At 42.1% G+C, this 27,108-nt stretch overlaps 1 protein-coding gene across 6 annotated transcripts in view; it reads left to right on the top strand.

Moving 5' to 3' along the window:
• The window catches only part of APP (amyloid beta precursor protein), a 285,965-nt gene that overhangs the window by 64,267 nt on the left and 194,590 nt on the right, over positions 1-27,108 (top strand). For all 6 annotated transcript variants that reach the window (XM_065913687.1, XM_065913685.1, XM_065913682.1 and 3 more), the window contains exon 3: positions 24,006-24,135. In XM_065913687.1, coding sequence (XP_065769759.1) covers positions 24,006-24,135 — 130 coding nt within the window. The remainder of the gene's footprint in view (positions 1-24,005; positions 24,136-27,108) is intronic.

Raw genomic sequence — 27,108 nt, 5'->3', positions numbered from 1 at the left:
CTAGATAGTTATATATTCCTACAATATGTGACTCTTTGTGTTTTAAGAACATTTCAAGGAATTAGTCTTCTGCCTCTTGACAAAGCAAAATTTCTTACCTTCCGTAAACAAGAGATAACCTGCCAACATTCTCTTTATTGTAATCTTTTATGTGCAAGAAAATTTTCTTTGGCCTTTTTGGATCCAAAATGTGTGTTAATGAAATATATATACACACACACACACACACACACACATATATATACCTACATGTATATTTTTATTGATAGCACTATAAGAAAAGACAATCTCTAAATTCTAACTCCTATGTTTTGAAAAGCAAAATGGCATGGTGTTATCACCGTATATTGCATATCAAGTAATTTTTGTCTTGAAGGAGTATGAACCATGATATGAAAAGATACTTCTTTGTATTTAGGTAGAAATCACTAATATTTGCATTCTTTATATTTTTCTAAAAAAATCTATTATATAAGCACTGATAATAAATTTACTTTGTGCAACTATGACATTTCTAAAATATACATTTTTGGAAATAATATTCACATTTAATTGAAGAGTTCCTGTAGTACAGTTTTGTGGATAAGTTACAAGTTTGGTAAATTGGAATGCTGCATGCATGCTCATAGGTTTTAGATACTATTCTACTTTTCTGGATACACCAGATTATGTAGTCTAAATATTAAATACATTTTTCTGAAGGTTGCAACTCATTTATTTAATGACGTTGATTGTATCATCATTTTCTATTGAATGATTCTTTTGATGTACGTATCATAGTTGGCATCTAAGTTTTTCTTCAGTGTCAGTTATAAATAATCAGATGTTTTTACATTTGCATGATGACTCTATAAAAATCACTCTTCATAACTCTGAGAACAACCCTTATTCCCACTCCACTTAGAGATCCCACTAATGCCTGGGTAGCTTCACTTCCTGCTTTAGTCTGCTGTTTGTCCCAGGGCTAAGCCACAGGATTGTTCTTTCCAGTCCCAGACTTTGCCAGATTGTTGGTGGTCACAGCGTGGTGCGAGTGGGTGGGGAAAGGGAGAGTGAGCCCTTGGTTGTTTCTCCTTCGTCTTGAAATTCTGGTCGTACCTGCTTGTCTCAGCTCACCACCCACAGAGATCGTGCACAAGGATGCATGTAGGCCAGAGTCTTAAGATGATTAGACAAAAGTTAGGCTAGAGAAGTAAGAAAGGGTCCAGACATCAGGGCTTGTGAGCCCTTTTAATGAATTTGGTCTCTTTTGTTGATAATAGGCTTCCCTTGTGGCTCAGCTGGTAAAGAATCTGCCTGCAATGCAGGAGACCTGGGTTTGATCCCTGGTTTGGGAAGATCCCCTGGAGAAGAGAGAGGCTACCCACTCCAGTATTCTGGCCTGGAGAATTCCATGGACTGTATAATCCATGGGGTCACAAGGAGTCAGACACAACTGAGCAACTTTCACTTTTAGGGAAGGAAATGGAAACCACTGCAATGTTCTTGCCTGGAGAATTCCATGGGCAGAGGAGCCTGGAGGGCTATAGTCCATGGGGTCACAAAGAGTTGGATATGACAGAGTGACTTAATACTTCTTCTTTCACTTTCACATCTGTGACAAAAAAAAGTGTCCTTGAAGGTGTTTTTTTAAAGAAGGAGAGTAACTGTACATTAGCATTTCTAAAAGTCACCCTTTGCTTAGTCACTCTGACTGCATATCCAATTTCTCAGTTTCCTGGGGGCCAACTGGAGCTTACTCTCTCCCTCCCTGCCCCACCCCATTCTACTAGTGACTCTAAACCATCAGGGTCTTAGACCCCATGATCTAAAAAGTGGGAGAGGGGAGCAGAAGTGAGGAGTCATCCCAGAACTTTCCCAAGAACTTTACTGGTGCTTGGATGTTAAGACTGCAAGGAGATCCAACCAGTCCATCCTAAAGGAGATCAGTCCTGGGTGTTCATTGGAAGGACTGAAGCTGAAGCTGAAACTCCAATTCTTTGGCCACCTCATGCGAAGAGTTAACTCATTAGAAAAGACCCTGATGCTGGGAGGGATTAGGGGCAGGAGGAGAAGGGGACGAAAGAGGATGCGATGGCTGGATGGCACACCAACTCGATGGACATGAGTTTGAGTAAACTCCGGGAGCTGGTGATGGACAGGGAGGCCTGGCGTGCTGCAGCTCGTGGGGTCGCAAAGAATCAGACACAAATGAGCGACTGGACTGACTGACTGGATGTTAAGAGACAAATGCTTGTTTGTGACTTTTTAAATAGATCTTTCATTAAAATTATTTAAGTGCAAGATGATTATATACATACTTTTTTTAGAGCCCAATGGTTCTCTCTTCCTTCTTCAGACATATATCTCTGGGGGCCAAGAATACAATAACAAGTAGAACACAGGACCTGTTCTTAAAGGGGGATCTCAGGGGTGAGAAAGGTTTATAAAATAATTTTAGCAACAGAAAATTGAATGATGATGATGTTGGCACATGGTGATAATGTTGATGATGCTAGTGCCATCTAACTTTTATTTAGCATTAACAAGTTACTAAGCTTCCTTGCCCAGTGTTTGCCCTCATTTTACCCTCATGATGCCTCTGGAGAAGAATCCTGAGAAAGAACCTTGTTGAGTTGCAACATTAAGGAAATCAAAAGTAAATCAGTGGAGGGGAAGCAGTAGCTAGAAACTGAAGATCGGAACCAGGAGGTATTATGTGCTGGAAGTCAAGCTAAGTTAATATCTAAGTGAGAGAAATGATGGGGGTGCAAATGGGCTGCAGACCAGAAGTTCAGTTCAGTTCAGTTGCTCAGTCGTGTCTGATTCTTTGCAACCCCATAGACTGCAGCATGCCAGGCTTCCCTGTCCATCACCAACTCCCCAAAGCTTGCTCAAACTCATGTCCATCAAGTTGGTGATGCCATGCAACCCTCTCATCCTCTGTCGTCCCCTTCTCCTCCTGCCTTCAGTCTTTCCCAGCATTAAACCAGAAGTGATTGAAGTATAATTGTTGACGAGGCAAATCATGACTGTGTTGCACAATGAATGCATATCAAAGGTTTTCCTCGTCAGATAACCTCTAAGGTGTTATCCAGTTTGATGTGAAGAGATTTAAATTCTTTTTCAACAGACTTCATTCACAGGGCTGTGATAGGAATCATCTGATCTGCAGTGCATGAAACAGGAAGCATTTGCATTGCTGTCAGATTAGTTTCTACCCCTACGGAGTAGCCTTCTTGTTACCCTTGTTCTGTTGCCCAGTCCCGTGTCCTTCTCTTTGCAACAGGCTTACCTACAGTCAGTCAGAAGAACATACCCCATTGAATCAGATCTCCTTTCCCCACCACTTCCAGACTCTGGAGGACAACACCTGTATTTCACTGCTGAGACAGTCAGTACATAATCTCTTTTGTCCATTTCTGAATCATGGACATTGTTTTTTAATGAAACAGTCTCCTAACTTGGCAAATGAAGAGCAGTTTTGAGGGAACAGCATGGGAGGAAAATAAAACTGTGGTCGGTTACAGTAAGAATAACATGTATGGGTGATGCAGCCATCTGTGGCCTCTTTGAGAAAAGCCCAAGAGGCCAAGAACTTGTGAGCAGTTCACGGAAAAGAGAGAGCCTTTGTTTTCTGTTGGGTTTTGTCTTTTAAAGGGAAGGAACCTAAGCTGAGGAAATTGTAGGAAGGATAGGTGTCCATTATATGAAAACTAGGCTCAAGTGTTAATAAAATTAGAGAGAAATGAGATCCTGTTCATAAGTGACTAGCTGAGTCTTAGAAATGAGGAAGAAGGGTGAGTTGAGTCAGTTTATGTTGACAGGAGCTTGAAATCCTCTTGTACATGGAGAATATTTTCTCCTACTGATGGAGGGAATCTTGGGGTGGAGATAGCTTACAAAATTTTTTAAATGGCATCCAGAAACTGGATCCTCAGACACTGGAACCGAAACCCAGTGCTGTCTGGAATTTCTCTGTTGGGATCTCTTGTTATCTGCTTATCCTTTATCGTTTATGTTCACCTCATTTTCTCTGGCAAAGATGGGCTTCCCCTAGGAGGTCAGGGAAAATGGCACCCAGTAGCTCTGGGAATGTGTCTTCCCAGCTTAGAATTCCAACCTCATCCTGGTAGTTTGCACTCTTAATTCCCAGCAGGGATTCTCATCGGCTCTGCTTTTGGTCATGCATCTATCTTTGGACCAGTCATCATAGCCAGCAAGGACTCAGTACTGGGACTGGCTCTCTTGGTCATGAGGGTGTATGGTTTGTGTGATAAGCCAAGCAGAGCCACCTGGTGTAGGGAGAGGAGCTCTTGCCAGAAAAAAAGGAGTGATGAGCGGCATGGAGGCAAAGTGGAACAATGACCACAGCCCAACACAATGGGCTCAGAAACACACAGTGCCTTTTAAAAGCTTTGTAGATTGGAGAATGGGCATCTGAGGAAATCATAGTGCATCATGACTTTAAACAACTTTTGGGAAGATATGGGTGGACGGTATTGTTGATGAGATATTCACTCAGAACCTTTAAACAGTGTTTGACTTTTTCCACTGAACAGTGCCTCCTAAATGATCTACTTGTAACATTCCTTGTTGGTATTTTAGAGTCTTCCTACTACTTGCCATGTTTTAGGTAGCCTGAAAATTTTCTTTTATAACTAGAAATACCTTCCATTTGTAAGATTGAATATTTTTCTGTGCTGTTGGGAAATGTTTTTTTCCTTTTTTTTTTAAACTCCGTGTTTTTATTTTAGATGATCATTTGATTCCTTGTTAATATAGCCAAGGAAAATAATGTTCATAAGTTTTTCAGCTCTCCTTCTAACAGGTTTTCTAAGATATATTATTTTTGTATCCGTGAAGTTTAACATTATGGTCTGTTCTATTGCCATAATTCTCACAGTCATAGGTTCTCCCTTTAACTTGATTCACTGTTTGCAGCCAGTCCTTTCACCAAAGGATCTCAATTTCTATATTGTTTATGTTGATTCCTCTCTTTCTTTGAATGCCGTCATCTTAGTTATTTCCCGAAGTTGTTCTTATTAAACAATAGCTTAGTTATGTATAGAATTCCAGGTTGACAAGTATTTTTGTTTAGCACCTTTAAGGTATTATCAACTATATCCTGCCATCTACCATTGTGCAAATTCCCTTTTTTTTAATATACGAAACTGTCCCCATTGACGGTGCTCTTCATTTACTGATTATTTTCTCTCAATAGTGATGAATCATTTTTTTCTTTATGTTCTCAGTTCCTCTTGTGACCAAAACACAGATGTTTTAGAGACAGCTGGCTGAGTCAGAGAGGCAGCTGTGAGCAGTCTGTGGTCCTAGGACAGAATGAAAGCAACTGAGCTCATGACTGCAACCTCATTTTGACCTTTTGCTAACCAATTTAACTCACTTGTTAATTTGTTTTTCCAAAGAATTGCCTGTGTAACTGCACCTCATGTCTGTTGGTGCTTAGCTTCGTGTGATGTGTCAAATACTATTATTTTGATGGTGAATTATCTAGTCCATGTCCTTTATAGCTTCATGCTCCTCTTATTTTATATTCCCTGCTGCTGGTTGTTTAGTCGTTATTATTATTTTTCTTTTTTTTTATTTTGTTTTTTGGCTGTGCTGGGTCTTCATTGCCACACAAGGGCTTTGTCTAGTTGTGGTATGTGAGCCTTTCGTTGCAGTGGTTTCTTTTGTTGCCGATCATGGACTCTAGGGCACAGTAGCTTAGTTGCTCTGTGGCATGTGGGATCTTCCCAGATGAGGGATTGAACCCATGTTTCCACATTGGCAGGCAGATTCGTCTTAATCGCCAAATCACCAGGGCAATCCTGGTTGTTATTATTAATACTGGCATTTTTGCCTCCTGATTTCTTTGGTCCTCTCATTGGTCGTGAACAAGGTTAGGAAGAAAAAAGTAAAAGTGAGGTTTCCCAGGTGGTGCTAGCGGTAAAGAACCCGCCTGCCAATGCAAGAGATGCAGGTTCAATCCCTGGGTCAGGAAGATCTTCTGAAGAAAGAGACGGCATCCCACTCCAGTATTCTTGCCTGGAAAATCCCATGGACATAGGAGCCTGATGGGCCACAGTCCATGCAGTCACAAAGAGTCTGAGACAGCTGAGCCACGAGCATGCACGTTAACTCCTGGCTAAAAGCCCTTGTAAAGTTTGATTGGGAAAATAGTTTGAAACTTAGGTTTGTATAATCACCATTTTATCTCATTTCATCCACATTCTTGGTACCCATAAATTTCCTCCTGTTGCCTAATCATAATAGTTATGTTTCTGCCTAGTCATCATTTAAATACTGGGCACTTTTGAAATATAAAAATTTTCTTTACATTTTTTTAATTAGCACAGTGAGTACCATTCTTTTATTTTTCTCCATCAAATGTGTATTGAGGACTGGTATAGACTAAATATTTGTGTCTTTCCCAAAATTCTTCCCTGGTAGTTCAGTCGGTAAAGAGTCTGCCTGCAATATGGAAGACCCAGGTTCAGTCCCTGGGTGGGGAGGATCCCCTGGAGAAAAAAATGGCAACCCACTCCAGGATTCTTGCCTGGAGAATTCCATGGACAGAGGATCCTGGTTGGGCTACAATCCATGGGATCACAACAAGTAGGACATGACTGGGTGACTAACACTTTCACTTTTTCCAAAATTCATATGGTGAAGTCTTAAGTTCCACTGGGATAGTGTTCAGAGGTGGAGACTTTGGTAGATAATCAAGGTTAGATGGGGTCATGGTGGTGGGGCCTTCACGATGGGATTGGCGCCCTTAATAAGACAAGACACCAGAGAACTTGCAGAGAGTTTGCTTTTTCTGCCCTGCTCACACAAAGAGGGGCTGTAAGCACCCAGAGAGAAGGTGGCAGCCTGCAGGCCAGCAAGAGAACCTTCAACAGAACTTGACTCTGCTGGCCCCCAAGACTGCCAGCCTCCAGGACTGTGAGAAAATAAATTCTTGTCACTTAAGCCAGCCATTCGATGATAGTTGGTTATGGTAGCCTGAGCTAAGACTAGGACTTAGCTTAACTCCTTTGGGCAAAAGGATTATAGGCTCAAGGTGTCACTGAAAGTTACAGTTCCCAAAGATCCTGCTTTACAAAACATTTTATCCAGCACTTGTCCCTGACTCAGCATGAGTCATCATTTAGCGTCTGCTTGTGGATGTCCTGTTGTTGGCACAGACACGGGGACTGAACGAGGCTGGTGCTCTGCACTGTTCCCTACACTGACGGTGAAGTGAAGGTCGCTCAGTCGTGTCTGACTCTGCAACCCCATGGACTCTACAGTCCACGGAATTCTGCAGGCCAGAATACTGGAGTGGGTAGCCTTTCCCTTCTTCAGGGGATCGTCCCAACCCAGGGATCGAACCCAGGTCTCCCGCATTGCAGGCGGATTCTTTACCAGCTGAGCCACAAGGGAAGCCCCTCATAAAATGACAGAGCCCCCCCATAAAATGACCCTGCAGAGACTGTTTCTTTCCACTGACAGAATTCCAAAGAAATTTTTAGCAAGAATTGGGGGTTGTTGGCTCATCGTCCATATTTGCCTTTGGTTTATTTTTTACCCAGTTAAGATGCAGGTGCTGTAATAATGCTCAATAAGCATTTAAACGTGGTCTTCAATATTCAGTTAAACCTACTAAATGATCACTAAATACACTCCCTGAAAACAGGAAGCAAACCCTATATTATTCTTCATGTGACCCTGTGGTAATATGTTCTGTTGAATTTTTTTTTAGTAGTACTCTTTTTTTCCTTTAATTTTTACTTATTTATTTTTGTTTGGCTGTCTTGGGTCTTATTTGCAGCACATGGGAGCTTTACTCTTTGTTGTGGTATGAGGAATCCTTGATTGCAACGTGTGGGATCTAGTTCCCTGACCAGGGATAGAACCTGGGCCCCCTACATTGGGGAGCTCAGAATCTTAGCCACTGAACCACCAAGGAAGTCCTTGTTCTACCCTTGCCTGTTGATGAATTATGTCTTCCAGCAGTTACCCGCTCCCCTTCAGTCTTGGTTGGACACGAGACTTGCTTTAACCAGCAGAATTGAGTGGTAGTGACACTGGTTTACTTCTGGGTCTAAGCCTTAAGAAGGCCTGGAAATGTCTCCTTTTGCAGTCTGGGAAGGAAGCCAGGGGGAGAAGCCCAAGTGGAAGAGAATGGAGGCCCTCATTCAGTTGCCATGCCTGAGCTCTAGGTCAGCTGCCAGTCACGTATGCAAGGCCAGTTGGACTTTGCAGCCTTCCTTGCGATACGCTAGCTGATACCATGTGAAGAAGAATCACTTGGCCAGCTCACAGAATTGTCAGGAGTTCTAAGTTATTATATAGGTGCAGTTAGCCCCTAAGATGGCTCCCAACAATGCTTGCCTCCCCTCTGGTATTCACATCCATGCACAGACTCCTCCCACAGTGTGCAGGAGGATACTACAGAAAAGATGCCTGTGACGTTTGAAGCTAGATCATAAAAGGCACATCACTTGTACCTTGCATACTTTTGCTGTGTTGGAAGCCAGCCACCATGTTGTAAGGATACTCAAGCAGCTCCAGAGACATGTACATGTGCTAAGAAGGACCTGAGTGTTCCTGCCAGCAGCCAGCACTCACTTGCCAGGCAACGAGTAAACTACTTGGAAGTGTATCCTGCGGTCTAGCAAAGCCTTCATATGACCAGAGCCGTAGCTGACATCTCGACTATACCCTTGTACAAGTCAGGATCACTCAGCTAAGCCACTTCCAGATTCCTGACTCACAGAAACTGTGAGATAAGAGATGCTTCCTGTTTGAAGCTACTAAGTTGTGGGATAGTTTGTTTGCAATAATAGATGACCACAACAAACACTCCCTTGATGACTGTTTTCCTCTGTGGGCCTTTGGTAGAAAAAAAATTCCTGCATTCTATACTAGATGGAGAAAGTGCTGCCATCACAGAAACCATTTGAAAATAAGTATATAAATTATTCATCATCTAACAGCTTAAAGTGGCCACTTGCCACTATTATATTACCTAGCCATTGGTCTCAGGAACCTAGGAGTCTTATAAATATAAGTAGATCCAAACTAGGATAATATCCCCCTTAAAACATACATTATAAAGCCTAGGAAGAAAAATTAGAATTTTTAGATTTTGTTGTCCTCTTTCTTTTGGATGAAATGAGACTTTAAAAATAGTGTTTTATTTAAATGCAAAGGCTTTAGGTTGAGAGAAGAAAAAGTTGAAAGTGTACTTCGGTTCTTCATCTGAAGTATCATTCCATCCCCAATTTTTTCTTTTTATCCCAAATTTAATTCAGGCCAATTGAGCAAATATTTACCGATCCAGGATAGGATTTTGTGTCAGGCGTTGCTGAGTGGCCAGACATCATTCTTGGCTCATAGAACGTGAAAGTGTTTGTTGCTCAGTTGTGTCCACCTCTTTGTGACCCAACGCTAGGCTCCTCTGTCCATGGAATTCTCCAGGCAAGAATACTGGAGTGGGTTGCCATGCCCTCCTCCAGGGCGTCTTCCTGAGTCAGGGATGGAAGCCAGGTCTTCTGCATTGCAGGCAGATTCTTTACCATCTGAGCCACCAGGGAAACCTCTCTTCGCTCTTCGGGAGCTTCTAAGTATGCAGTGAGATACACTGAGAAAAGAATTGAGGAAATTGAAAATGTGGAATGAGGCTGTGAAGCAGACGATCTTGATTGTGGAGATTTGGGATCTAACCCTAGAAGTGAGTAAGGGCTGTGCGATTGTTTTTAGCAAGCGTTTTCTGGTCATGATACTAATAGAAAGATTAGCCTGTATGCAAGGGTGATCTGAATTGAGAAGAGAAGGGGATTCAGGAAACTTGCCTGGTGGTCCAGTGGTTAAGAATCCCTCTTGCAGTGCAGAGGATGTGGGTTTGATCGGTGGTCAGGGAACTAAGATCCCACATCCCAGGAAGCAACTAAGCCCAAGAGCTGCAAAAACAGAAAAAAAAATCCTGCATAATGCAACTAAGACCCAGCACAGCCTAAATAAATATTTAAAAAGAGAAGGGAAATCAAGTCTCAAGATGCTAGTATGAAAGGCATGGGAAAGATGATCCTGCCCATTGCTCTTGTATTGATGAACACGTATGTGATGCCTCAGTTCAGTTCAATTCAGTCGCTCAGTCATGTCCAACTTTGCGACCCCGTGGACTGCAGTACGCCAGGCCTCCCTGTCCATCACCAATTCCCAGAGCTTACTCAAACTCATCTTCATTGAGTCGGTGATGCCATCCAACCATCTCATCCTCTGTCGTCCCCTTCTCCTCCCGCCTTCAATCTTTCCCAGCACCAGGGTCTTTTCAAATGAGTCAGTTTGATCAGTTGGCTGAAGGATTGGAGTTTCAGCTTCAGCATCAGTCCTTCCAGTGAATATTCAGGACTGATTTCCTTGGGGCTGGATCTCCTTGCTGTCCAAGGGACTCTCAAGAGTCTTCTCTAACACCACAGTTCAAAAGCATTGATTCTTCGGCGCTCAGCTTTTTTTATAGTCCAAGTCTCACATCCAGATGTGTTATAAGGGAGCTCTTAGGGTCAAGTGCAGTGAAAGGGAAGCATGGGCCTCTCTACTGAACCTCCATTCAAATGCAAGCCTTTGCTCTTTGACAGCTGAGCAGTCCAGGAAAGCTGCCTAACCCATCTTAGACTATGTCCCCCTTTTATGATAGGAGCGCACAGGTGTGTATTGTAAAAGTTAAATGTCAGTTAAACAAGAAATTATAGAAATCTCAGTACTGTTCTTTCTCTTCTTTTAAGGAAAAAAGTTAAAACACAGGCTTTTTGACCCTCGCTAATATGCAAAGCACCTTCTGGGACTCGGATGTAAAGCAGGTGTCAGTGACTCTGCTTGCTTATGCTGGGAACATGTCTCTGGAGGGAATTTGAACAGGTTAAGCCTTGAGTCCTGGCTGAGATTTGCAGCTGGGAAACTTACACGCCTGTAGCTTTGCTTCTAGTCCCTTCTATTAGATTATGGATATCCTTTCTTTTTCCTAAGTATTTTCTTGTCCACAATTAACAGTATGTGTTTTCTGTTTCTTTTACCTCCTTGCTCTAAATGAACAGTTGTTTTGTCTATAAATTAACAAAATCATAAGACAAAGCACCCCAGTGCCTGGCCCAAACAAAAGCTGATGAGTTGAACAAAGCAATTTCCTTGGCCCAACTGTCTTCTCTAAAATATATAACCCCAGACAGGACTTCTTTGTCAACTTTGCTGTCTTCATTTTTTAGTTGTGTGAAGTTAAGATTATTTGAACACATGTGATCCTTTTAATCTAATCAGCTTTGAGGACATATGGTAGACACGCTGCTATGGTAGAAACTGAAATATTCTTGGCCATTATTTTGCTGTGTGTGCCGTCCACCTTTGTGGGCTTAAAATTGACCCACAAATGACAGGCACCTGTGAGTAGTTGCTTTGGTATTTGAAAGATGAAAAAATTCATACTGTGTGAAAATTTTTTGAGTAGAGGTACCCTACCTGTATATGAATTCAGTTCAGTTCAATTGCTCAGTCATGTCCAACTCTTTGCAACCCCGGACTCCTGCACACCAGGCTTCCCTGGCCATCACCAACTCCCAGAGCTTGCTCAAACTCATGGATTTTCTAGTAGTCATGTATGGATGTGAAAGTGGGCTTCCCTGCTGGTTTAGCTGGTAAAGAATCTGCCCTAAATGCGGGAGACCTGGGTTCCATCCCTGCGTTGGGAAGATCCCCTGGAGAAGGGAACTGCTACCCACTCCAGTATTCTGGACTGGAGAATTCCATGGGCTGTATAGTCCATGGGGTTGCAGAGTCAGACACAACTGAGCGACTTTCACCTGTATATGAGTACAGATACACTTTTTGCATTATTGGTCTATATAGTTATAAGGATTGCTTGCACAAGCCATAGGATTCAGAGGTGGAAGAGATGAAATCAGTTTGGATATTTCTTTGCACACCATTAATCATTTTTAATCAGATTAATGTAACATTTGTTCTTGTTACTCTAGCTGTTTCCTGAATGCATACTCAGTTATTACATATTTGCAGTAATATTATGGACTTTTATATTTGACTTCTTATTTATTAAAACTGTTTTGCCTGCATTGTCTTTTTCTTTCTTCTTTTTAGCTTTATTGAGATAGAAATAACAAACAGTCTTGTGTGAATTGGACCCTTTACACGTGGTGGTGTGTATATATCAGTGCTGCTCCCCCAATTTGTCCCCTCCTCTCCTTCCCCTGCTGTCTCCACAAGTCTGTTCTCTACATGTGTTCTATTCCTGCCCTGCAAATAGGTTCATCAGTACCTTTTCCTAGATTCTCTATATATGCACTAATATATGATACTTGTTTTTCTCTTTTTGACCTCACTCTATATGACAGACTGTAGGTTCATCCACATCGCTACAAATGACCCAATTTTGTTCCTTTTATGGGCTTTTTAAAAAACGTGTTTATATACATGTAAAATGTTTATTTTATGTTGGAGCACACTTGGTTCACAATAGGTTGGATGTTTTAAAGATGAGAAAACGAGCCATAAATTAGCAGAAAGACAGTGAGGATCTTGGCTACATGTGGACACATCTATTTGTGTTTTTAGTCGTGTCCTGTCCTACTTATTTTGGTATCCCCCTCCCCCGTTTGTCTCTGCATTCAGCATGTTGGTATAATAGTGACTCATCCTTTGAACAGGGATTTTGCACAATATTTTCCAACTCTGAGTATGAATGTATGCATATGACAGTATCTATGCATGCAGTGTCAGAAACAGACTTGGGCCATGTTAGTGGGAAATGGGCAGCGTTTCCTGTCCCTTGCTCTTAGATGAGGTCGTCATTGTGAAAACACAGCGGTGCACATCCCTTCCCGTCATTGCAGTGGTGTTTCATCAGCTGGGTCTTGCCTCTCAACTCCTCATTAAGTTGTAATCAGAGAGCAATTTCAGCTTCCAGTTCTCTTTTCCAATTAAATTAGATATAGCCTCTACTATCTCCCATTATTACAAGAATTTATGTTAAGAAATGGTTTGAGATAGGATTTTTCTTTGTATTCCAGAAAATTATAGAGGCGAGACTATGTTATTTTAATCCAGAAGCAGAAATAGATTGACTTGGACATGCTTTGTTTAAGTTTTGACGCTGAAGTGAAAATTGTTTAGAACTTAGAATTAGTATGCTGTCTGAGTACTCAGAGCTGTCACCGATTTGAGGGTTTTTTTTAAAAGTTCATGATATATTTTCTTTTTTTAAAAAATATTTGATCCAAGTATAGTTGATTTACAATGTTTTGTTAATTTTTGTTGTACAGCTAAGTGATGTGTGGAATCTAAATTATGACACAAATGTAACAGAAACAGACTTGAACACAAACAGAAGCAGATTGGGACTTCAGCTTCAGCATCAGTCCCTCCAGTGAATATTCAGGGTTGATTTCCTTTAGGATTGATTGGTTTGATCTCCTTGCAGTCCAGGGGATTCTCAGGAGTCTTCTCTAGCACAATTTGAAAGCATCATCAGTTCTTCAGCGCTCAGCCTTCTGGATGGTCCAACTCTCACATCTGCACATGACTACTGGAAAAACCATAGCTTTGATTATACAGACCTTTGTCAGCAAAGTTTTGTCTCTGGTTTTTAATACACTGTCTAGGTTTGTCATAGCTTTCCTTCCAAGGAGCAAGCGTCTTTTAATGTCATGACTGCAGTCACCATTCACAGTGACTTTGGAGCCCCCAAAAATAAAATCTGTTACTGTTTCCACTTCTATTGGCTCAGACCGTAAAGCGTCTGCCTACAATGTGGGAGACCCGGGTTCAATCCCTGGGTCGGGAAGATCTCCTGGAGAAGGAAATGGTAATCCACTTCAGTATTCTTGCCTGGAAAACCCCATGGACAGAGGAACCTGGTAGGCTACAGTCCATGGGGTCGCAAAGAGTCTGACACAATTGAGCAACTTGACTGATAGGACCGGATGCCATGATCTTAGTTTTTTGAATGTTGAGTTCTCCAGGGGATCTCCCGACCCAGGGATTGAATCCAGAGGTCTGCTGCATTGCTGGTGGATTCTTTACTGTCTGAGTCATAGGGAAGCCCTTTTAAACTTTTGGTTCTTTTTAATTCAGAATTTCAAGCATATGTAAAAGTAGAAAGAATAGTATTTGTATTCCTCCTGTGCTCATCACTCCAATAATTATAAAATCTAATTGCTCTTGTTCTTGGAAAAGCCTGGAATCCCAGTTCTCTACCTTACCTCCTTCAGATGCCATGCATTATTTTGGGCAAGCCCCTTGAGCAGATAGACACGTTGCTCATGCCTTTTGCAGCTGTAAATTGATGAAGATAAAGTAAAGTAACACATGTTATTTATTGATTTCTGACTTACATGTTTTAAACACCATTTTAACAACACTACATTATTTGTAGCATTTGTGCTGAGTCGCTTCAGTTGTGTCTGATTCTTTGTGACCCTCTAGAGTATAGACCACCATGCTTCTCTGTCCATGAGATCTCCAGGCAGGAATACTGGAGTGGGTGGCCATGCCCTCCTCCAGGGGATGTTCCTGACCCTGGGATTGAACCCAAATCTCCTGCATCTCCATCATTGCAAGCAGATTCTTTGCTGCTTAGCTGCCGGGGAAGCTTTTTTCAAAAAGAAATATCCTGGAGAATTTAATTAAAGGTTGATTTTTAAGTGTTGAAAGACCAGAAAAAGTAGTAAGCAAATTATTTTCAGAATGAGTATCAATGCACATGACCCTGATCATTAATTCTGTTTTCAGCCTTTTATTGGCCACTTTTGATTTTGTGGTCTTGAAACATCCTTGGTTATTTGGTACCTGGTGGTGGTGGTTTAGTCAAGTTGTGTATAAACACAACTTTTGGCATTCATTAATCCCTTGTCCCAAATGGCCAGTTGCAAAAGGATACTCCAAGAAGTACCCTGTTTGTCCTTAATATTTCCAAAGAAGGAAAGTTTTTGTAGTATTAATAGTATGTGTCTTAAAGATATATTTTTATATTTTTGTATATGTAAGTTCTTGGCTTTCTTAAATATCATCCGTATCTTTTCTTGGTTTGCATATTTAACAACTTAAATGTCATCTTGTCTGAGATTAATATTTTTTCAATTCAGATAAACATAGAGAAATGGAGACTCCAGATTTTTTTAATTTAGGATGAAAATGTGCTGATGGTTACCAAGTTTTTAAGGTATTTTTCTGGGAAAACTAATTGAGTTACCAACTATAACCTTCTAATATGGATCTAAGAGGGTTTCTACTGTACCTCTCCTGATTGTTGATATTTGAAATTTCTTCAACTCCCTTAAATTTTTTAAATTGATGTACGGATAGATTTGCTGTCAAAGATAAAACATATTTATATGGCCAGAGAAGGTAGCTGATTGTTACAGATGCCTGGCCCAGTCAGATGGGCCCCCTTAGCCTAGGAAGAGCCTGACTTTTAATTCTTCCTAAGTGTCTTCCTCAACTTTATGTATAACATTTATTAGCAATAATCCATTGCTTTTTATATAAGATACTATTATTGGTAGGGCTTCTCTAGTGAGTGGTTCAGATGGTAAAGAATCTTCCTGCAATGCAGAAAACCCAGGTTGGATATCTGGGTTGGGAAGATCCCCTGGAAAAGAAAATGGCAACCCACTTCAGTATTCTTGCCTGGAGAATCACATGGACAGAGGATGATCTGTAGTCCATGGAGTCACAAAGTCGGATATGACAAAGTTGGCACATCATACATACTTCAAAGAACAATCTTAGAAGACACTGAGGTGCTTATTTTTCTCAGAAGCTTATGATCCAACAGTAATATCATACCATTCAGGTTATCTTAAGAGATACATTGATGATATCCAATGGGTGTTTAATATATGCTAAATTTCCCTATGTCTAATGGATTCTGAACTTAGGCAGAAATACTTGTTATCTATTGATCAAGCACTCACTGCGCTGTTACAGTGTTGACCACCATTGAGGGAACAGAAAATGAATCATACAGTCCATGCCTTCAAGGAGTGTGTGTATAGTCTAAGGGGGCAGGAACATGCATCATTGTAATAGGTGAATGGTCGGTGATCAGATAAAAGTGATGGCATAAAATGCTTCAGATTCAGAGGTTGAAGGATCAAGAAAGGGAATATTAGTGAACCAGCTTTTGAGCTGGGGCAGTTTTCTTGGGTTTTATTTATTCGGAAGGAAGATGAAGCTACCACAATAACTTATGTTTAAAAGGAGGGGCTTTTTAGATTTCCCTGGTGGTACGGTGGATAGGCATCCACCTTCCAGTGCAGGGAACATGGGTTCGATCCCTGCCCAGGAAGACTCCCCATGCCTCGGGGTAGCTAAGCCCGTGCACCACAGCCATTGAAGCCCACAAGCCCTGGAGCCTTGTCCTGCAACAGAAGCCAGCGCAACACCACACTGCAGGGAGCATCCTCCCCTCCCCGCCCCCACCCTGCAACTAGAGAAAGCCCCAACGCAGCAAGGAAGACCCAGCACAGCCATAAATAAATAATTATTTAAAAGTGGGTGTGCTTATCGAAGGAGACCCTTCACCCCTCCCTGGAGTTACAGGTAATCAGGTGGTCCCTGTCTCATCCGCTCCATATCTCTGTGACTTGGGTCCACAGCCATCTCATCCTAGCATCTCTCTCTGTCCATCTTCTTATTTTCTTGCTTCTTCCAATTGCCTGCTTCCTGTCCCCTCGTGGTTTTGCCAGGCACAGCCTCTGTCTGTGACTTCTCCTGCCTGCCAGGCTTAGCTAACCAGAGCCTAGATGTGTTCGTTCACAGCACTTAAGCAAGGAGAATGCAGTTGACAGAGCGCTTTCCTCTGGATGTAATCAGCTATGGGGCCAGAGCTGCAGAGTTAAAATATGGGCACTCAGGAGAGCTTTTGCAGACAAGGGGGTGGGGGCTGGAGGGCTGCAGAGAGGGGCAGGCATGTTGGCAGCCTCCTGATCAGCTTGAACCAACGTTCCATGAAGCTGGAGCACCTCGGCGAGGCTGCGAGTGGGGGTCCCACTGTGTTTCCTGCCTGTGGAAAGTATGTTTGCAACGGGGAGGCGGTGCACATATGTACTTAACCCAAATGTCAGGGACACTGCGATAAATACCAGAAAGCATTCCTGAAGTGGGCAAGAAGGGTTCACATCATTACACTGTGAGTGGAGGTTTGTCCACGGGGGAGGACCCTCGTGGACCTCAGCATTTGAAGTGCAGTGTAGGGGTCTTAAGAAGAGTGTGCCTGTTGCACAGTGAGTGTGTTTATTCAGTGACTGCCCTGTGTAATTCAGGAAGAAGGGTTTTTAGGAACTGCGGAGTGTCTGCTTTTCAAGGAACTGACCCAAGCCTGCATTTGCTTCTGCTTTAAATACTGATTACTGAAGCGGTCATCATCTGAATTTTTTCATAATTAAAAAAATAGCAATCAGTGGGCTCAAAGAGGAGACATTTTGGAAAAGGATGGGGGCCCTATAAAAATCAGGCTTTGCTAATACCTGCTGTTTTAGCAAATTCTCAGCAATGCTTGTTGTGTGAGCACTCTATGCATGCAACATACAAATGAAATAGCTTGGGGATCTCAGATATCTGTATTTCCTGTGTGAAGGTGTGAGACACCACACAAGAAACATAGAATGCTTGTCACGAATTATTGTCTCATAACATAAAAATGCTTCTTTGTCTCTGATCATATACTGGCGCTGTTTAATAAAAATAAGATACAGTCCAACTCTTGGCAACTTCATGGACTGTAGCCCACCAGGCTTCTCTGTCCATGGAGTTCTCCAGGCAAAAATACTGGAGTAGGTAGCCATTCCCTTTTTCAGGGGATCTTCCTGATCCAGGAATAGAAACCGGGTCTCCTGCATTGCAGGCAGATTCTTTACCAGCTAAGTAAGCCACCAGGGAAGATGTAGTATTTCAAATTTTTGTCAGAAACCTCAGTGTGGTTTTTATTGTGTTTTTTTTTGTTAGGTTTTTCTTTCTGACTTGGAAGTTCCTTGTGCCTCTGGTAATCACTGTGACTAGCTGGGACTAGATGTGCTTCAGAAGAAATTACATGCCTTTAAAGTTTGGTGTGCCTCCCCCCTTTTAAATAAACTTCCTGAATTGAGAACAGCAATTTTTTATTCTCTTGGGCAAATTCGAATTAATAGCTCCTTGTCTCAGGATAAAAGTGGCTGCTGGGGTGGAAGCTGCCACTTACCTTTTCATTGTTAAGCAGTAGGCAAACCATGCATGGGATTCCTGTGGTTTCCTAATCTCCTCTAACTGCTAACAATCGCTGATGTCCTCGTCCTAGAGAAAGAAGGTGAAGCACAGGAAATAACACATACGCCCTGGATTTTAGGGTGGGAACTGGAAGGAAATTCTGTGTTTAGCTGATCACTTTGTGAAGCTCTGGTGACGGTCAGGGAAGAGGCCCTGTCTTCTCTGATCGTTTTGTTGTTATTGTTTAGTCCATCCGTTGTATCCAACCCTTTGCGACCCCATGGACTGCAGCTCCCCAGGCTTTCCTGTCCTTCACCATCTCCTGGAACCTGCTCAAACTCATGTCCACTGAATCGGTGATGCCCTCCAACCATCTCATCCTCTGTCACCCCCTTCTCCTCCTGCCCTCAATCTTTCCCAGCATCAGGGTCTCTTCTGATGAGTCTGCTCTTCATATCAGGTGAAGTTTTGGAGCTTCAGCTTCAGCATCAAACTTTCCAATGAATACTCAGGGTTGATTTCCTTTAGGATTGACTGGTTTGATCTCTTTGCTGTCCAAAGGACTCTCAAACATCTTCTTCAGTACCACAGTTGGAAAGCATCAGTTCTTCAGCACTCTTTGATCTTAATTGGTCCATATGCAATTGTATCTGCTAGAAAATTACCCACCAAATAAGTTACTGCTTTTTGCTCCAGTTATTACCTTAGGATACTGAAAATGGCACTGTGAACCAGGCATATACATATATATATATATATATATTTTTTTTTTTTTTTTTCTTAACAATATGTTCCCTACAGATAGTTTCTTGGTTTTGAATTAAAAGGAAGAAAATTTGACTTGACTGTGCCTCCTGCAGGCGTGGTCCTCCTTGGTAAAAAGCGAAGGCTCCTGAGAAAAGCCTCAGCAGGGTAGTATTTCTGTGAAGTGGCAGCTGGAACCCCTTTAGAAAAATGCAGTAACTCACACTTTACTGCACCCAGTGTTGTGACCCTCAGGGTGAGCTCTCTGGTGTCACAGTTTATGACTCATGAGTGCTGTACCCTTGTGATGTAATAAACAAGGCGAGGTGGTGGGAGAATTATATTCCTTCCCCAAAAGCCACTTCACCTTTTATTCTGTTGGAGACAAAAAGCCATGAGGATGTTAAATTTTAGTGGCATTTTCAAGTTGAACATTGTTTGTGATGGAAATGCATGCATTGAAGTGTTAAGCTACTGAAGAACAAAATAAGATCAGGGAAGGAGCTCTTTCCTTGTAGAGCTAAGTTGCTGGCAAGGGTTTTGGAAGAATGTTTCTCAGTACCCATCCAGGATCTGATTTACATATCCTTCTCTCTGTTTCTGCATAGCTTGTACCTCCCCGTTGAATTTGCCTCAGACTACACTGATCAGCGGCTCTGTTTTTTAGAGCAGTTTCAGATGCTGCTCTAAAAAACTTTTCCCTGGTGGCTCAGCTGGTAAAGAATCCGCCTACAATGCGGGAGACCTAGGTTTGTTCCCTGGGTTGGGAAGACCCCTGGGGAGAAGAGGAAGGCTACCCACTCCAGTATTCCGGCCTGGAGAATTGCATGGACTTCATAGTCCAGGGGGTTGCAAAGAGTCGGACACAACTGAGTGACTTTTTCACTTTCACACTGACCAGCGCTCTATTTTTCAGAGCAGTTTTAGATGCTAGCAAAATGGAGAGGGAGGTGCAGAGGTTTCCTCTGGACCCCCTGCCCCGACTCATGTGTAGCTTCTCCCCTTTTCTCAACATCCCCCAGCAGAATCCTACATTTTTTACACTATTTATTTACATGTATTATTTTTGGCTGCGCTGGGTCCTCGTTGCTGGGCTCGGATTTTCTCTAGTGTCAGGCGCAGGCTAATCTTTGTTGTGCTGCGGGGGCTTCTTGTGTCTGGCCTCTCTTGTTGCAGAGCCCTGGCTTTAGACACTCACACTTCAGTAGTTGTGGCCCAAGGGCTTGGGCTTCCAGGATGGCTCAGCGGGTTAAGAATCTGCCTGTGATGAAGGAGACTCGGGAGACGTGAGTTCGATCCTTGGATCAGGAAGAGATCCCCTAGAGGAGGAAACGGCAGCCCACTCCAGTTTTCTTGCCTCAAAAATCCCATGGGCAGAGCAGCCTGGTGGGCTGCTGTCTGTGGGATCACAAAGAGTCAGACATGACTTAACATAGCACACAACAATAATGGGCTAAGTTGCCCCGAGACACGTGGGACCCTAAGTCCCCAACTGGGGATCAAACCCATGTACCCTGCATTAGCAAGTAGAGTCTCAGCCAGGGGGCCACCAGGGAAGTCCCCAGAATAGTACTCTTATTACAATTGATGAACCTCCATGGACCCATCAGTGTCATCCGAAGTCCATAGTTTACCTTAGGTCCACTCTTGGTGTTGTGCATTCTATGAGTTTGGACAAATGCGTAATGACATGCATTTACCAATACAGTATCGAGTATCCTACAGAATAGTTTCACTGTCCCCCAAATCCTTTATGCTCTTCTGTTCATCCCTCCCTCCCCCAATCCCTGATAATCACTGGTCTTGTTACTGTCGCCCTAGTTTTGCCTTTTCCGGGATGTCACACAGTTGGACTCACACATACATTTTCACACTGGCTTCTTTCACCTAATAGGCAATGAAGATTCCTCTCTGTCTTCTCATGGCTTTATAACTTCTTTCTTTTTCCTGCTGGGTAATCCATTTTCTGGATGGACCACAGTTTTCACTCGTTTTCAGTGCCTTAATTTTTTAATAGACTTGACCTCAGATTTGGGATAGGATAAGGCAAGCAAGGCACTCAGGAATTTTCATGCACTATTTAAAGGTCAAAAATTAATGCCCCAAACTCTGCAGTGAACAAAAGATCAACATTCTAAAGATAGAAAGTTCCCTCTGACCGTCACTGACAATCATTAGCAAAATTTCTTCTATCCATAACCCACACTGTGGACAGTATCTTTGTGCTCTGAAACCTGCTTCTTCCCCAAAGTCACTGCTTCCCTCAAAGCCTTCTCAGGTCATTCTTCCTTGCAGCCCTCCCTCCCAGCACTGACTTAGGGATATCTTTCTTCTCCTGCATTTTCACTTCCAAACCATACTTTCCTTCTCCTCCCTAAAAACCATCCCCCACCCAACCTGTGGATGAACTAGTTCCCACCTCTCCTCCACCTGTTGGAGGCATCCAAAGGGCTCTTTCTGCCTCAGGGGCATCCCCCTCAGTCTTCAGAGATTTTAGGCCCTCACTCTCTGTCATTCAGCCGACTGCATCTTTCATCATTCTTAGCTGATTTTGCTATCAACCTCGATGATCCGAGATTCCAGTTGCTCTGTTCCCTGATTTTCATTCCTCCAGTTATCTTGCTTTCATCATTCTTCAGCCCTTCCCTCTGAAATTCCTATTATAGTCCTTACAGATACCAATGACTGTACCTCCTCCAGAATCTTAATTTCAACTCTCTGACTGTCCAACTTCTATCCACCCCACTTTTATTTATTTATTTTTTGGTACCTTTAGGACAGAATTCTGTAACCCACAGCAGGACTCATTGATATTATAGCCCTTTTAAGATATATGCATGTATATATACACATATCTAGTTTATTTATTTTATTTGGCTCTGACAGGTCTTAGTTGCTGCATGCGAGCTCTTTCATCTTAATTGGGGGAACTGACCAGGGATTGAACCCAGTCCCCCTACATTGGGAACATGGAGTCTTAGCCACTGAACCACCAAGGAAGTCCTAATACTACCGTCTTTGAACTGTGTATCACACTCTTCCTACATCCCCACTTTAGATTTTATTATAACCCATCATTATAACCATTTCCTTGCTTCTGTCCTGTGTTCTCTATTTTCTCTCTCCATTGTATTTAGCTGGCAAAATAGCAACCCTGGTGAAATGCAAGACTTATACAAGGGCAAGACCATTTTAGAAACTAATTTTTTATGTTTCTATTTTTCCTTCAAATCTCTTCTCATTATTATTAATAAATAGAAGTGATCTGATATTTTCCTAAACCCATTTTAGTTTATCAAGTTTTACATTTCTTTCCAAGTGCTCAGTAAACACCATGATTTATTGAGAACAGTAATCAGAGTGAAGAGCTGTAGTTAGTTATCAAGGGAAGAGATTCATAAATGCAGTTCTTTATCTAAACGACACTCATGATAACTGTTTGATAAATTATTCTTATGTAAATTACTTTGAACAAAGAGAGGAATTTTTACAGAGAGAGCTTGCCGTGTGTCATCCTGTGTGTGAAATGTTTGCCTGGTTGACTAAGACAGGGTTGGGGTGAACTTCAGTCATGGTAATATTCTCAGGTGTATTTGCTGTAACATTATTTAGGGGGGATCTTCCTGGTGGTCCAGTGGCTAAGACTCCGCCCTCCCAGTGCAGGGGTCTGGGGGTTGATCCCTGGTCAGGAAACTAGTTTTCATATGCTGCAACTAAGACCTGGTACAGTCAAATAAATAAATAAAAGTATTTTTAAAAATTATTTGGGACCTTACAGACTATCTTCCCACCCATTTACTTTGCACTGAAATGACCCCATACTTTTAAGAGGACCCCCCCCCCCCCGCCATGGACTGCAGTCCGTAGGGTCACATCGAGCTGGACTGAGTGACTTAGCACGCTCGCATCTCCTTCCTTTCTATTTTACCTGCCCTAGAAAATATGTTTCAACAGAGAAGTCTGGCAGGCTACAGTGCATGGGGTCATACGAGTCGGACACGGCTTAGCGACTAAACCATAAAACCACTAGAAAATAGGTTTAAGGACTTACCTGGTTGTCCAGTGGGTAAGACTATGCACTCCTAATGCAGAGGTCCCGGGTTCGAATCCTGATCAGGGAACTAGATCCCACGTGCTGCAGCTAAGACCCAGCACAACCAAATAAATTTTAAAAAGAAAAAAAAAATGTTAAGCTGGAATGGGTGCTTATAAAGTAGGAGTACTTGTAAAGTAAAAGTTAGATTGCGTCATATTTTGAGTGAACGATCATTTACTTTACTCTGAATTCCCCAAAATGTTAGTTAGTTGCTCTATTGTGTCCAACTCTCTGTGACCCCATGGACTGCAGCCGACCAGGCTCCTCTGTCCGTGGAATTCTCCAGGTAAGAATACTGGAGTGGGTTGCCATTCCCTTCTCCAGGGGATCTGCCCAGTCCAGGGATCGAACCCAGGTCTCCCACATTGCAGGCAGATTTCTTTTTACCATCTGAGTCACCAGGGAAGCCCAAGCTTGACTACCAAATACATAGAGCCAGCCTGTATGTATATAGGCTGTATATATATATACACCAAATACGTAGAGCCAGCCTGTATGTATGTAGGCTGTATATATATATATATACACCGAACACGTAGAGCCGGCCTGTATGTATATAGGCTGTATATATATATATATATATATTTACACCGAATACGTAGAGCTAGCCTGTGTGTATATAGGCTGTATATATATATATACACCAAATACATAGAGCCAGCCTGTATGTATATAGGCTGTATATATACACACCAAATATATAGAGCCAGCCTGTATGCATATAGGCTGTGTATATATATATATATATATATATATATATATATATATATATATACCAAATACATAGAGCCAGCCTGTATGTATATAGGCTGTATATATATATATACACACCAAATACGTACAGCCAGCCTGCACACCACAGGATAACAATAGTGGTTCATCAGGCGCCTGTGTGCCAGCCCTGCCCCGGGTAACCGTGTCTCCTCTGTCTGTGCCCTCCCAGGTCTACCCTGAACTGCAGATCACCAACGTGGTGGAAGCCAACCAACCAGTGACCATCCAGAACTGGTGCAAGAGGGGCCGGAAGCAGTGCAAGACCCACGCGCACATGGTCATTCCCTACCGCTGCCTGGGTGAGCTGGCCGGCCTTGGAGCTGGTGTTGATGGGCCCTGGGCTTTGGGCATAAACGGGAAGGATGCTCTAATTATTAGATCAGATGTGTAGGCTCTTCCTTCAGCATGTTGCTGCTCTGTATTGGACTATATTTTGGACTCTTATTAAAGTATCCCGTGTCCTAACAGTAAAGGAGCTATATTTCCAGGCTTCCAGCCTCAGAATGAGTTTACCTAATGTATTTATTTTAATTAAAAATCATGGACCTCTTCTACAACTGCTGAATGAAAATGTCTCATGTTGGGGCCCAGGAATCTTAGTTTCAGCGATTTCTGTAGGTGATTCTCCTGTATCTGAATTGTCTAGAATTAGTAGAATTCAGACCTTGTATGTTTCTTGACATAGACTTCATAGAAGAGTGCCTAGTGTGCATTTTGCTAATTCTTAAAAAGCGCTTTCTACAACAGCCCACTACTCTTCCTGTTTGATGGAGTTGAGCAACTTTTGTTATTCTGCTTGCATCAAACTGGAGGAAGCAATTTGATCACTCAGATTTAAATGTGGGCTTTCACTTTTTACTGACTTTTACTTTAAACTGTTGTTCTAAAAACTGAGTTGCTTTATGTGGTATCGTGTTTTTTCCTCTGGAAACACTGTCATACTCCACATTTAATCTGCCTTGTTTATTAGTTTCTTCCTGCGTGATTTTTTTTTTTAATGTAGCTAGGCAGTGGGGAAATCAGCAGCCTTTGATCTGATAGCCAGCATCTAAATGTTTTCCAGGAGTATATGCATTGGCAAGGCGGTTGTAAATAAGGACATAGGGATTTATCTGAGAGCGATGTGGACAAGTGTTGATACACATTCCAATAATGTCTTGTAAAAACTAAAAAGGGTCTTTAAAAAAGAGCCCCCAACAGCAAACTTAGAAATTGAGAATGACCAAGATTGTGATACTTGGGTCAAACGTGAACACTGTGAGAACCTACCGATTCCTGTAGATGCCTGCACACACTCTGAGACATTAACAGAAAACTGGGCTAATCTCCAGTGAATGAAGGTTTCATCTGGTGGATTTATGATAAAGAAAATATGCAAAACCAGATTCTAAAACATTTGGCAGTTGAAGAGTTTCCTTGTTCCTCATTGCAGAAGACAATACTTATGATGTGTTTAGCCACTTTCCCAGGCCTGGCATAGTATCTGGTGTTAAATTAGCACATCAACAATACCTCTTCTTGACTACTCATGGGACTAGATGATCATTATATACTTCTAGTAGGTGCCTGGCCTGTATGAATCGTTTATCATGTTTTCTCATTTTATGAATCCCTGGTATTTTTCTAGTGAACCCAAAATTAGACTTTAACATGACCATGACAAGTGGAACATATGATGCCTCCAACTTTTTTATTGAGCTTAGATTAGAATTAAGGATTGTAGGTACTCCCTCACTCCTAGGTGATGGCAAATTTTCCATAAGTCTTTTTTTTTCCCCTAATTTTTCAAATTGAACAAAATATTCTTTAAATTCTGTAGTAGCAATGTTAGTTGCTCAGTTGTGTTCAGCTCTGCGACCCCACAAACTATTAACTCACCAAGCTCCTCAATCCATGTTATTCTCCAGGCAAGAATACTGGAGCCTTGGTATAGAATACTGCCATTCCTTTCTCCAGGGAATCTTCCTGACCCAGGGATGGAACCCAGCTCTCCCACATGGCAGGCAGATTCTTTGCCACCTGAGCCACCAGGGAAATTCTGCAGTGCTTTACAATTTTCAGAAGTTTCACTGTCATGATTTCATATAATCCTGTAACAACCCCTTTTTTTTCCACCGCTATAGTGTCCCTCCCTTCTCCCTCTACCCACTGGTAGCCACTAGTTTGTTCTCTTTATTTGTGAGTCTCCTTCACTTTTGTTTTATCCATGGGTTTGTTGTATCTTTTAGGTTCCACATATAACTGGTATCACATAGTATTTATCTTGATCTGTCTGACTTACTTCACTTAACATTGATGCCCTCCAGATCTATTCATGGTGCTGCAAAACGCAAAATTTCATTCTTTAAGTAAAAGTATTACAAAAAGTGTTATGTATAACCCCAATGAATATGCACAGTGAGTCTTGTTTTCGGGAAAAGGATTGGAAAAACGTGTGTGATTTATGTATTTTTAAATTCCATTCATACTGCATGGTCCCAATACTCTGAATATTGTTTGTCCAGTTTTCTTCCTTCCTTTCCCTTTTGTTCCTTTCTTCTTTCCGTCCCTCTTTTTGCCTGCCTAGATTTAACATCCATTACACAGAGAGGTTATCAAACATTTTGTACTTGCATAGGGCACCCATGGAAATACTTATTCTGTGATGCAGGTGATGTTGGAGTTTTCAGTCTCACTTCACTGGTACAAATATTGAAAGTCAGCAAGATTGAATTTCTTGCAATAACTCACACATCAGTTTAGCAGTAAAATCAGGACCAACGCCCAAGGATTTTTGATTCTCAATCCACCATTCCTTCCAGTATCAGCAGAAAATGGTATTAGAGCCAATAACCCCCTGATTTATAAAATCAAATCATAGAGGAAAAACTATAAATTGGAGGCAATAACTAACTCTTAAAAAGTCCCACTGTAGAAATGTCTCATAAAGGCCACAGCCATGTCCCTAGAAACGCCATGGTTCTCTTCATGTGATAAGGCTTCCACTTTATGGTAGGGATAGGCAACCTTCTTATATACAGGGCTTCTCAGGTTTTGTTTGTTATTCACTTGCTAAGTCATGTCTGACTCCATGAACTTCAGCACGCCAGGCTTCCCTGTCCTTCACCATCTCCTAGAGTTTGCCCAAGCTCATGTCTATTGAATCAGTGATGCCATCCAATCACTTCATCCTCTGCCACCCCCTTCTCCTCTTGCCCTCAATCTTTTCCGGCATCAGGGTCTTTTCCAATGACTTGGCTCTTCCCATCAGGTGACCTAAGTATTGGAGCTTC

This window comes from Muntiacus reevesi, chromosome 21 (genome assembly GCF_963930625.1).
Source record: "Muntiacus reevesi chromosome 21, mMunRee1.1, whole genome shotgun sequence".
Taxonomy (NCBI): domain Eukaryota; kingdom Metazoa; phylum Chordata; class Mammalia; order Artiodactyla; family Cervidae; genus Muntiacus; species Muntiacus reevesi.
The sequence above is the reverse complement of the archived record's forward strand: the minus strand, read 5'-3'. Positions and strand labels throughout refer to the sequence as shown.